The following is a 12,641-nucleotide window of genomic DNA, read 5'->3' on the forward strand; positions in this document are numbered from 1 at the left end:
CCAGCCATATAACACCGGTACTTAAAGATCTCCATTGGCTGCCCATTCGCTTCCGGGCTCAGTATAAGGCGTTGGTAATTACCTATAAAGCCCTAAATGGCTTGGGCCCAGGATACCTAAAGGACCGCCTCTCCCTGTACATTCCGCCTCGCACCCTCAGAACGTCTGGGCAGCAATTACTGAAGGTGCCTGGGGCGAGATTATCCTCCACTACACGGAGGACATTTTCCACTGCTGCCCCAGCCCTTTGGAATACGCTGTCCACTGAGCTCCGCTCGACTACCACCCTGGCCCAATTCAGGAAGGATCTTAAAACCTTCCTCTTCCAACAGGCATTCCCCGAATAAAATCCTGTGGGCCTCCCTCCTCTTCCGTGGCCAAGAGGTTGGGCTATGGGGCTTTTTTGCCTGTTATTTTTATTGTGTAAGATGGCTTTTGATACACTGTATTTTAATGTTTTATGTATGGATGTTTTAACTTTTGTTGTAAGCCACCCTGATCGCAGGAAGGAGCGGGATAGAAATAAAAACTTTATTATTTTATTAGTACCCAGAATCCCTGACCATTCGCCATACTCTTTCAAACTTCTCAGAGCTTGAGTCCAACAATACTTAGAGGACCAATGTCTGCAAAGCACTGATATATTGTATGCAAAATTCCCTCTATATCATATATTATGGCACCCCCATCTTGTGCTTCTATGGCATGATCCTGGAGCAATTCCAATGATACTCAAAAAACCCAAGGCAATCTTGATGCAGAGCAGGAAAATAGTCATGGGTCTAGCACACAACATCCTGATGTTACTTAGATGCACACAGTAGTACCTGCCACTGGTTTCCTGACTGGCTTGACATATATGTTGCTGGGAGGCTTCGGAGGCTGTTTTTAACTGGAGGCCCCACCAGAGAGCTCCCCATGTCACCAGAAGTAGTTTCACTGGCCATAGCCATCTGGTACTGGGAGTAGTTATACAGGTTGTTGTAGTAAGGATACAAGGATGGCTGGTAAAAACTGCTGTAGTAGGTGGAGTCCACAACTAAATCAGATGTGCTCTCCAGGTGCCCTCTGCTGGCCAGGGAAGGAATGTCCTGAATCAGCATCCGTCCTTCTGGAAAAAGAAAAGAAAATATACTGGGTCATGAAAGAACAGAAGCAGTTCCTAAAGGTCTGTGCTCTATACCTGGGCTCCATCTCAGACCTTGTGTTCCAGACTAAAAGGCAAAGGAGTGACAGAGAGAGGGAATCTGAGAAGATGGCATACAATCAGCGGGATCAGTTCAAAGACACCCACTCTGTGCCCTCCCAAATTTTGCAAAGAAAGAGGAGGGGACCCATATCCTTCCATTCACTTACCCACAGTATATGTATAAATATTTCATATCTTGCATACCTTATCGTATCATATCCCTTGCATATCTCACTATACTGCCACTAGCATCCTTATCTTGTGGCCGCACAATAAAAGGTGGAGAGCATTACTGCTCCTGTCTCCCATCTACTTATTTATCTATTTTACGATATCTCTATGCTGTTCTTCAGCCAGAGCAGTTCACAGTAAGAATATTACAGGAAGAGTATTTCTCCTTGACAGTATCAGCTCTGGAATAGCAAGCACTATCAGATGTTACTCAGTAGCTGCTGGCTTGTACCACAGGCAGAAGTGGCAGGAGAGATGTGGTGTCCAGGTAGTGGGAAGGACAGATGTTCGCCAGATTCCTCTTTCCAGTCCATCTGCTCTTACTGCTTTATTTATTTAAATTCATAATGCAACAGCTGTTCTGTCAGGTTGATGGAGAGAAGGAAAAGAGGGCCACCAACAGCCTTCTGAGGTCTAATTGGCACTGCAGAATTAATGCAGTTTGATACTGATTTAACTGCCATGGCTCAATGCTATGGAATTTGGGGATTTGTAGTTTTGTGAAATATTTAGCCATCTCTGTCAGAGCTCTGGTATCACAACAAACTACAATCCCCAGAATTCCAAAGCACTGAGCCATAGCAGTGAAAGTGGTGTCAAACTGCATTATTTCTGCAGTGCAGAGTAGACCTGAGATGCCAGCTCCATTGCGTTTTACTTCTTCCCAACTGTCATACCCAGCAGCCATATTATCAGGCTGAGATATCTGCATAACATCAAGAACTTATGACTGAATTTTCTTGTTTTCCTCTTCCTTCTTATCTCCCTTTTCTTTTATGTTGTATCATTTCAGACTCTAATATGAGAATAGGAATTCCCTTGTCTTTTTTACTTCATATTCAAGTCACTCCACAAAAGCCTTTCAAAATTTAGAAAAAGGTATAAGTATAACAAATGAAAAAGTGAATAAATAAATCAACCCTTCCACTGCAAAAACAACCTCTCAAGGTGGTTAACACTAAACATAAGATAAAATATGAAATTGCAGTTAAAATATATAAGAAATTATGTTTAAAATATATGAATATAAACATGTATGCCCAGCAAATAGTTTAAATGCCACAAGCTTGCTTGAGAAAACAACCTTTGCATGCTGGTAGAATAAATAGAGATAACCTGATCCCTCTTGGCTTTCCAAGCTCTGTTCTGTATTGGGCTATCAGCACAGAGAAGCATAGAAGCTCCAATAAACTTGTCCAAAAAATCATCAAAAAATCAATCCCAAACCAGATGCTTGCCAAATGACAGAGTAATGGGGAAGGGCTGTATTAGCATGGAACAGCAGCACAAGACTGAGGAAATATAGCAATATTCACAATACGGTGCACAGCCCAAGAGATAACAAGTCACTGGAATCACTGACATCAGAGATAATACCCCAGAGGTGATAACAACTCTTGTAGTAACTCCACATCTCAATCACAACAGAATGTCAGATAGTAACTAGTTGTACCCATGCAGATATTACGGAATTCCAGCTCCATCATGCTCCTCCAGTAGGTAGGACTGATGAGAGCTAAAGTCCAGAAACATCTGTGGGGTCACAAGTTGGCCAATCCTGCAACAGAAAGATTTGCTGCCACACTGCAGAATTAATGCAGTTTGACACCACTTTAACTGTTGTGGCTCCATTCTATAGAATTCTGGGATGTGTAGTTTGTAGTGGCACCAGAGTTCTGTGAAAGGATATCTCACAAAACTAGGAATCCCAGAATTCCATAGCATTGAGCCATGGCAGTTAAAGTAGTGTCAAACAGCATTAATTCTTCAACGTTGATGCAGCCTTGTTCAATGACATTATTGCCGTTATTGCAGTTTGACTGTCCGGGGAAAATCAATCTGGAGGACAAACAACAGTGAAGTGGAAGAAAGAAAGAATGTTTGTAAGGAAAGGCTATGCAATGGGGCACATGCTTCTGTTGCATTCTAACTGTAAGTGATTAAGTATGTATTATGGGAACACCACAAACCTTGTTCATTAAATGCTAGAAATGAGAAAAACAATGGACTTCAGATGGACAGTTTGCTTCTTTTCTCTCTGTCTGCCTGTTCAGGCCTCACACAACTGAGCTCTAATATGATTTAAAGATCTCTGAAAGCCAGCGGAGAAAACAAAATGCAGGGCTACATCTTTTTGTCAGTAGGCATCTCTTTGAAATCAAATTACATTTCCATCTTAGCAGTGCCAGAGTTTCTAAATCGTCAATAGTGCAATGTATTAAAGATTTCAACAAAAATGCCACAGTTTAAATTGAAGGTCCTCTACAATCAATAAGCAAAATCATTCCAGACAACTTGTGGCTAATTCACTTGTCATAAATCAAGTGGGCATATCTGCAGTCTGAGTACAATGCTGCATTCCCAAGGATAGCCAGGCCCTGAAAAGACACAGAGCAAGGCAACAGAAATTTAATAAGAAAAATAGATTAGAAGTGGGACAGGCTTGAAACCTGTTTGTTTTTTGTAAACTTGAACCCCAAAATGCAGTAATGGGAATGAAGTGCAAAACAGATGGAGGGACGATCCTATATGGTGGGCCCTTGGTCTCCACTAAGGTTTGGTTCAACGAATCCCCCGCCCCTTGTGGATACCACAATCTGTGGATGTTCAAGTATCATTAAATAGGATGGCATAGTAAATTGGTGCACCTTATAGCAAAATCATGGGTTGCTTTTTGGAATTTATATTTTTTTGAATATTTTCAAACTGTGGATGGTTGAATCCGTGAATCAAGAATCTGTGGATATGGAGGGCCAACTGTACTTCAGATTTAAAAAGTGTTTTTTGTTTATTTTCTTTCCTGAACAAGAACTGCTCCCAGTCATCATTCTTGGGTTTCTTCATTTTGGTTGATTAATTGTGGGTGAGTAGGGGGTGCTCCTAATTTTGAACAACTGAAGAATGGGAAATCCTCTCTCTTCTATTACAAATCTCCCAAAGAACTACCAGCAAATTCTATTCTACTTCATATCCACACCAAAACAGACCATTTTCCATCCACGAAGAAATGAGTCATGTATTCCCAGATTAAGAAACAAATAAACAGGAAGGATAAATATGGATATACACAACTCACAAACAGGTTCCACAAGACAAACAGTGAGGGAAAAATATACTGCTTCAAAAATATAGTTAAGAATGCAAAACATTAGATAAAATAAATGTGTAAATGTAAAAAGAGTAAATTCCCAAAGACATTCCAGAAAAGTGAAGAAAATCCTAAAGCGATGGAAGCTGAAGGATTCCCAACTAGAAAGGAAGATATAAATTTATGCAAAATGAGGTTGGAGACCAGGCTTCTACTGTATCTTTAGAATAAAATAAAGGATGGAAGTTCTAGTAGCTGGGGTAAAGCTTTTTTCCCCATCACTGCATCTCAATTTTCCTCCCTGTTTTAACAACCTTAGACAGCATCTTTGCTACCTTTCCCATCCCACTCATCAAATGTGAAATGCATCTCTCGCTCTCTCTTTCCCCCCTCTCATTCCAGATCAATACACCGTATGATAAATACTATCATCGATCTTCTATGTTGTACAAAGGGCTCCAGGCATACGACATATTAGCAGCAGTTCATAACAATTCATTTCCAGAGAAAATGGTTTATTTCTAAAGCAAGTATAGCTTGCGGAGCCTGTTACACTACACATAAAATGTCAGTGAACTCCTGTTAGGGGACAGGGCATGGCCAGATGGCAGCTGACTGATCACAGGACTTAGAACAACACTTTCCTGAAATACACAGAAAAACAAAAGCACAAGAATGGCACAAATGTTTCTCAAACGACTCTTTGTGAACATATGAAGTGACTTCACTCAGGATCAAAGCACTGGTCAATCTAGTTCAGTGCTTCCCAAACTCTGGCCTTTCCAGTGTTTTGAACTTCAGCTCCCAGAATCCCGGACCATTAGCCAAGATGGCTGAGGCTTCTAGGAGCTGAAGAGCAAAACATCTGGAGGACCAGAGTTTGGGGATCACTGAACGTTCTCTATTCTGTCAGCAAACTCTCCTTGTTTTGCTTTACCACCTATTTCCAATTAAAATGGAACTGTCACCCTGATACAGTGTCTGTCCAGGGCAGGCATTTACTGCTTGACCTCACGCAGCAGCACATCTTAAACAACTCCTGAAAGAGCTTTAGGCGTGGTACAGACCACCCTTTTGTGTCATGCTGGTGTCAATTTTAGGGTTAGGGACCACTCAGCAACCACATGGTCCCTAACCCTAGCACGGCTGCATAGCAATGGCGCCATCCCGTGTACATGGGCACTGCCATTGTGACGTTAGCGTAATGTTCCTGGTAGTGTGTCCATTGGCGCATTTGCAACATCCACTCTGCAGCGCTAAAAGAACCTGGTTTTTCCAGGTTCTTTTTACTCCGGAGGGAAGCCGCATGGTTTGGCAGCTGCGGCTTCCCTCTGAAGGGCATTAGACTGCTGGCTGGCCACCCTTTGGGGCGGTCTGTCCCACGCCTTAGTTAACTACAAGGAGTATTAAGTGATATGTGTAATCCAATGCTGCTGTCCAAGTTCTTCACCAGCAATGATGGGGGGTCAGAAACAAAAGAGAAAATGGGAGAAACATGGGAGATACAGACTTGTACGTGGAGAGAGAGACTGCCTGTAAAACAGTCTCTCCTACTGTCACCCCACCACCCAGTCTTTGCTTTTATGTTGTAACTGCAAGGAAAAGTATAACTGATTTGACACACTACCAGGAACATTGTGTTTTATCTATATTTATGTTTTGTCAAAACCACTGAGTGTGCCACAGCTCCCGTGGCTGAGTCCAATCATTTTAATCTTTGCAGCAGGCTCCAGCTCATAGCCTAGTTCTTTTAATCCACTTATAAAATCATCACTAACTGATGTTTCTAATGAGTTTTTTTTAATAAAAATATATACATAGTACCATAATGGTATCATGTGAGTATTATATTGCTGTAATAAAATTAAGCTAATTAATTAAGGCATTCCCACCCTCTGGAATGCCCTTCTACAGGAGGCTAGGCTGGCACCCTCCCTGCTTTCCTTCTGCTGGCAGGCAAAGATGTTTTTATCAAGCAGGGTTTTAATATATAATTGTGTCAGGGAGGCTTTTATAAATCGTGTGTGACCTAGATGTTTTTTTTAAATTGTATGTTTTATATAATTCTATATAATTTTCTATATAATTAATTAATTAATTCTATATAATTTCAAAATGATTTTATCTTTGAGCCACCTTGGGTCCCTTTCTGGAGAAAGGCAGCACTGAAATGAAATGAAATAAATAATTTATCCACATCCTTTAACCTTGCTGCACTATGATGTTACAGCATCAGAAGGAAAACCTTCTCCAGCATCCAAAGCACCTTTTCTTCTGGGAAACGTAGCAGGTTCAAAGAGGTTCACAGTATGGGGGAAGGTCCCAATATTGATTACATTTAAAACCTAAAATAGGCCAAGGAGATCTGTTCTGCTTCCAATAACAGCACAAGGAAAATGGCATTTCCACCATTTCCACCCTCCTCCCATCAGTGGGAGAGGCAGAAACAATCAGAAGCAAGTTCTTGCTATTGTCTTACTCTAATTCAGGGTGTTGGTGATGGAAACATCCTCCTCCTTATACCCCAAAATGCACCCCCTTTGCCCAATCCAGCTGCATATTCTTAAACTGGGTTGGGGGAAAGTTTGAGTCAGGATACATTACTGAATTATGTAGATGTAAGTAAATTACATGATGCAGAATGGAAGAAGCCTAGTTGATAGGAAAAAACAAAAAAGATGCAAGACTTGAGAAAACTGTTTCCTCCCAGCTGTTATGCTCTACTAACAATGTGACATATACAGTATTTATAGCAATGTCCAGAAAAGTTATTTTTTGGACAACATCTCCCACAATCCCCTAGCCAAAATGTCAGTAGCTCTAATATCAGTCCCATTCTTAATCAGTATTTGCCATGAAGACATTTTTCATGTTCAGATAAAATCTACCTTTCTCTCACTTAAGATATAGAACTGCCCTATACTTTCAGGTATTTAGAGTGTTATTGTGACACTTTTCAGACACTTCTTTTCCCCTTGCTAAACATACTAAATTCCTTCAATGTCTGGAATGTAACCTTCGAAAGCATCATGTTTGTGGTTATTTTTGAGATTTTGTTACGTATCATTCTGCCATTATTTGTTATTTTACCAATCCAGTATTTTCATCCTTTTTTAAGCCTTAAGAAACAGGAAAATGACCACCAACCAACCATCATGACCATGAAAAAACTCACTGTTTTGGAATCAAGTAGGAGAAGTTACGTGTTGCACCAAAACCATTATTGACATCATTATCATTGTCAGTAGTTGTAGAAATAGTAATTGCAAACATTAAACCATGAAGTCAGGCATTCTGTGATGCACAAACTAATACAGTATGTTCAATTACTTGCAATAAATTATTTCCCCACTCTGGGCAATAAAAATGTGGGCTTATTACAAATAAATAAATAAATCTCTGATTACCACTTCCTGAAGTTCAAGCCTAACTGTTAAACAGCTTTAGGCCCCTACATTATCTTAATGATTACAATGATAGCATTAATTGCTTCCCCCCCCCCACCTCCCCAGAAGAAGACATAGTTTATTCTGGCCAACTGATAAAAAAGAAATGTCTTCTTAACTGGAAGCAATTATTCACCCTGGCAAGGCATCTTTTCAAATCACAAAAGAAATTTAGATCTGGACTCAGCAATTTCCAGGTCGCCTCCTCTTTGCTGAAAGCATCCTCCCTGCCTTCTGAACAAACCTGGCTTTTAGGCTACAGAGAATGGGCTGCCTTTGAGGTCAAAGAAGAGCCTTGAATGAGGTTGGTGTGAAATCACTCCCTAAAGCCATAATCAGAAAGTGGTGGAACAATGTGTTTCTCCCACTACTGGGTCTATCATGACGGAGCAATTTCTGCTCTCTAGCAGCATTTTGAACGCATCAAGGTTGTCTTCTGAAACAAATAGGGAAAGGGGGATTAACAAGAGCCTGAAGTATCACCTGATTTCCTAAAGAAAGCATGCCTTAAAAAAAAATCTCCTTGGAACTGAGGTTGTTCCAGTGCTGAAGCTGCAATTTACTCTAAAGTTACCATGCTACACAATACGATAATTCACACGCTTAAGCAATTTATTGCCTGTATTTGTATATATAAACGATATTGCTCTAATGTTTTAACTTTTCTAATGATCAAATCTTGAGATTTTATTACCTTAAATTTTTCTACTCCTTTTGCCTGTACTTCTTAATAAACCAAATTAAATGGGACCTCTTGGACTGACATGCATGCACAACCTGCATCCCCCCCCCCCCCCCCCCCCCCCCCCCCCCCGTTATCTGTCTAACCACCCAGGTATTTGCTATTCCTTCTAAGGAGGGGGAAATGGAACTGAAGGAGACATTTGGTTCCAGAATGATAGTACCTGGTAGACTCATCAAATGTTTCTTCCGTAGTCTTTTGTAACTGCAATGCCTCTACTTGGGAGTTAGGGAATAAGAGGGGCTGGTGCAACCTCTCACCCAATTCTCTGTAAAACACCAGTAAGACTGAATGTTTGTTCTATCACAAGTCCTCACTCTGTAGATTTGGCACAAACAAACGTATCACTTTTAACATTTCTGGACACTTCTCTTCCTTCTTCCAAAAACCTGTGAGTGTCAGCAAAATCATCTCCTCCATGAAGCACTTCCTCTTCTATTTTTTCTTTCATTTATTGTTTTATATTAAAGAAAAGCTACATTTAAGAAAAGCTACATTTTGCTTCAAAATTTAAACCCCTGCCCAGGTAGGTGAGCTAAATAAAAGAGGAGATGCACCACTGGAGAGGCATGGTAAAAAGGTTTTAAATAATCTAAGTGTGTGCATGTGTGCTGACCTGTATCAATTAAATGAAGTACAAACTTCTTCCAGGGGCAGTTGGTGTCTTCCATATCAGTGATCCTGTGATTTGGCTCGGAGTTTGAGTCTAAACTTAAAAGGAGCTAGCCAAAGTGGTGCACTTATATGATGAATAGAATTCAGCACTTTAGCTCATTTCAAGTTCAGACTATATTCACAAATGGATCCAATACACTGACATGGAAGCCCCCAGGGACTTCTTCAAATCTCAACCAAAATCCTGTAGTGTAAAAGATCCACAGGCAGAACTATACTATGTTCCTCCTCTGAACCTCCCTGACTCACCATTTAGCCATTGCAGCTTACCTGCAGCCATTCAATTGCTGATCGAGAGCAGGCCTGGAGGAGGACTGGAGAAACATCTGTCTATGTGATGCCACCAGTTATCTGCAATCCCCACAGTTCTCCACCAGGATCTAAATGACCATGAAGTTGGAGGCTGCAATAGCTAAATGGTTAACAGGGACTTTGGTCACTGTGGAGGGAGAAACCTCAGCAATAAACACAACAGCAGCAAGAACAAAAGACATGGGTAGTCATATACTTATGTCTTATGCTTACATATGTCACTATCAGGTTGCCAGCTCTTGTGTGTGAAAGTAATTTTATCTTCAATACAAAATAAAACATACACACTGAAGATTTAGAGAGGATTTCTGGATATCCCTGGAAATGACATAAATGAGAGCCCACCTTCCCGTTGATGCATACAATGTTGACTACAGATTCCATGGACACAAGATAGTCCAAGCTACACACTTTTTCAACCTCCATATTTCAATGGGAAAGCACAGGCTTAACTTTGCCAGAGCATGCTCTCTGCACCATACTCATAGCACCATGTAAGTATGTACAATTCTGCGGTTTATAGAGCAGAAGTTATTTTCATTTCCTTCTTAGTAGCCTAATATGAATACATTTTTTGGATTAACTTAATACAAAAATTCCATTAGTGGAGAAATAAAAAAGTATGTTCAATATCCCACGGAGAGCACATAGGAAATTGCTTATTTTATATAGCCTTTGTTTACTGTAGCTATACACAGGATAGAACTGCATGGTTGCACACACCTCTGCATGACCATATTTAGCAGAACACTGGCTAATTTTTACTCCAACATCTCCTCTTCCTCCCAAAAACCCATCCCATCAAACAAAGCTATTGAATAGTTCTTTGACATCACCAGGAAATCTATCCAATAGGCCTTAAAACATGTATGGTAGGCCTCACACTCCAACAGTGCTATTTCTGTAAATATTATCAAGTCCTGTGGGCAGGCACTGGTTTTATCTATAAAGACGTCAATAGTCTAAGTCACATGCTTCTCAAGGTTTATCTTTTTTGCCAGAAACAAGGCTTGGTTGTGTTTTAAATACAGGGCAAGAATGAAGAGCATTTTCTCCATCCGTGATAAGTCAGCATCACTGCCAACTTCAGCGACAAGTTGGGAAAAAAACAACAGTTTATTAATACAGACATTCTTTATTTAACTAAACATCGGACAAAGAAGTTTTTTACACTCACAGCCTACTTTTCCTCCTGGTCCTCCAAGTGAAAGGCTTTTTTAAGCAGCATTGGCACTGGGAAGATGGTGGAGGGCTAGAAAAACAGACTTTTTTTGGGTACGTTTCCTGCTTTGTCTGCAGGAAAAAGTGCAATAAAGGTTTGAGCTGGGAAAGAATGGCATTCTATTTTATCTACTGCTACTGTAGCTGTGTGTGCCTTCCTAAAGCAGGCAAGGTAAAAAACAGCTGCCTCCAAAATCCCTTACTGACCATATGTGAACAGCAAAAAAGAAAGAAAAAGAGAGAACAGATAAGCCTACCTCATCAGTTACCCCCAGCATTTTTAAAAAGCATAGTTCTATATATTTTCACTCCCAAAATACAAATCGTAAGTGGAAGCTGATGAAAGAAACAGTCATCCTAGCATGCATTTTGGAGGGTATATTGAAGAAGTCTCTAGAAGGTTTTTGTTTACCTATACAAGGCTTTACTGACCTGGTTGTTTCATTTCACATGTGCTTATTTTTAGTTCTGGATACAACCAACAAATACTTAACTGTTCTTTCTTTTTCTAGTGTAGAAGCCTATCTCTATTCTTTCCATGTCATCTGTGCCTCTGATATCAAACTTTCTCTTAAGGAAGTAATGCCAAAGGAACTCATCTGCTTCATTAACTAAGGCGAGTTACAGACTGCCCAAAATGGGCGGTTTGCCACCGCCGCCGGTTGCTGCGTCCGGGAACCGCAGCAGCCAAACCAAAATGGTGCTTCTTTCTGGGCCCTGGAAGGCACACTCGCAGCATCACTTCCGCAATGCGGCGTCCGGACACTACGCGTCCACGACGGGAAAATGGCAGCCCCCATGTGGACAGGCGCCGCCATTTTGTACAGACTCGGTCCGTACTAGGGTTGAGGGGCGTCAGGAAGTGATGCCCCTTCTCAACCCTAACACGCCCCTTCCTAACCCTAGCATGCCACTTTGGCGCGTCTGTAACGCACCTAAGGCATGTTTGTACATATTAGAAATTTTTTATATGGTATACTATTCACAGAAATTGTATGTATCACTTACACTAATTATATTAATGTAGGAAAATGCTCCCAACTAAATTCTCTCACGTAACCCATCAATGCAGATTATTTGCATTTTTAATCCTATTAGGCAATTGTCCAAAAACATTTAAAACAGCTTTCAAATAGTGTCTGTTGTCAAGTTAGTAAGATGTTTGTTTGTATACTGCTGTTCATCACAAAGTTTTGCGCCTGTCTACAAAATATCAGATATAGATCTTTTACCACAAATTTGGTAACAAGCTACTCAAAAACATTTGAGTTAAGATGATAACTGGTGGCATGGGCTGGTATTCTGTAGCTAGTGCAATCTGAAACACAAGTCACTGGCCATACTCAATGGGAAAATATCCTCCTGTCTGAGTCTGTTCCAAAATGTTTCATTAAATCTAGCTCTAGAGGGTTTTGCTTTGTGTAGTCTCAGAACTCATATGTTACTTTCTTTTACACTGCTGTTTCAATATGGTCATTTTAGTGAGTATGATTTTAAAATACATAAATAGATGGATAATATTTATTGGTCACTTCTTTCTTTTCAAATGGCCTACTTAGCTGTTGTTTTATGGTTAGAGCATAAATGGGCTAAAATTGGAGAAATCAGGGGAAAGTTTACTGGATTTCATTAAGTTTTGCCTTTGAAGTGGTACAGTATCTGGTATCCCGTCTGTATGACAAATGTAAATGGTGTTAGAAGTATGGAGTAGTTGATTTGATATCATAACTATTCAAC

At 40.4% G+C, this 12,641-nt stretch overlaps 1 protein-coding gene across 4 annotated transcripts in view; it reads right to left on the reverse strand.

Annotated features, from left to right (window-relative positions):
- Positions 1-12,641, reverse strand: part of DMRT1 (doublesex and mab-3 related transcription factor 1) — an 87,373-nt gene that overhangs the window by 47,064 nt on the left and 27,668 nt on the right. For all 4 annotated transcript variants that reach the window (XM_042448493.1, XM_042448489.1, XM_042448492.1 and 1 more), the window contains exon 3: positions 828-1,111. In XM_042448493.1, the coding sequence (XP_042304427.1) occupies positions 828-1,111 (284 nt within the window). The remainder of the gene's footprint in view (positions 1-827; positions 1,112-12,641) is intronic.

This window comes from Sceloporus undulatus, chromosome 2 (assembly GCF_019175285.1).
Source record: "Sceloporus undulatus isolate JIND9_A2432 ecotype Alabama chromosome 2, SceUnd_v1.1, whole genome shotgun sequence".
In the NCBI taxonomy this organism is placed as follows: domain Eukaryota; kingdom Metazoa; phylum Chordata; class Lepidosauria; order Squamata; family Phrynosomatidae; genus Sceloporus; species Sceloporus undulatus.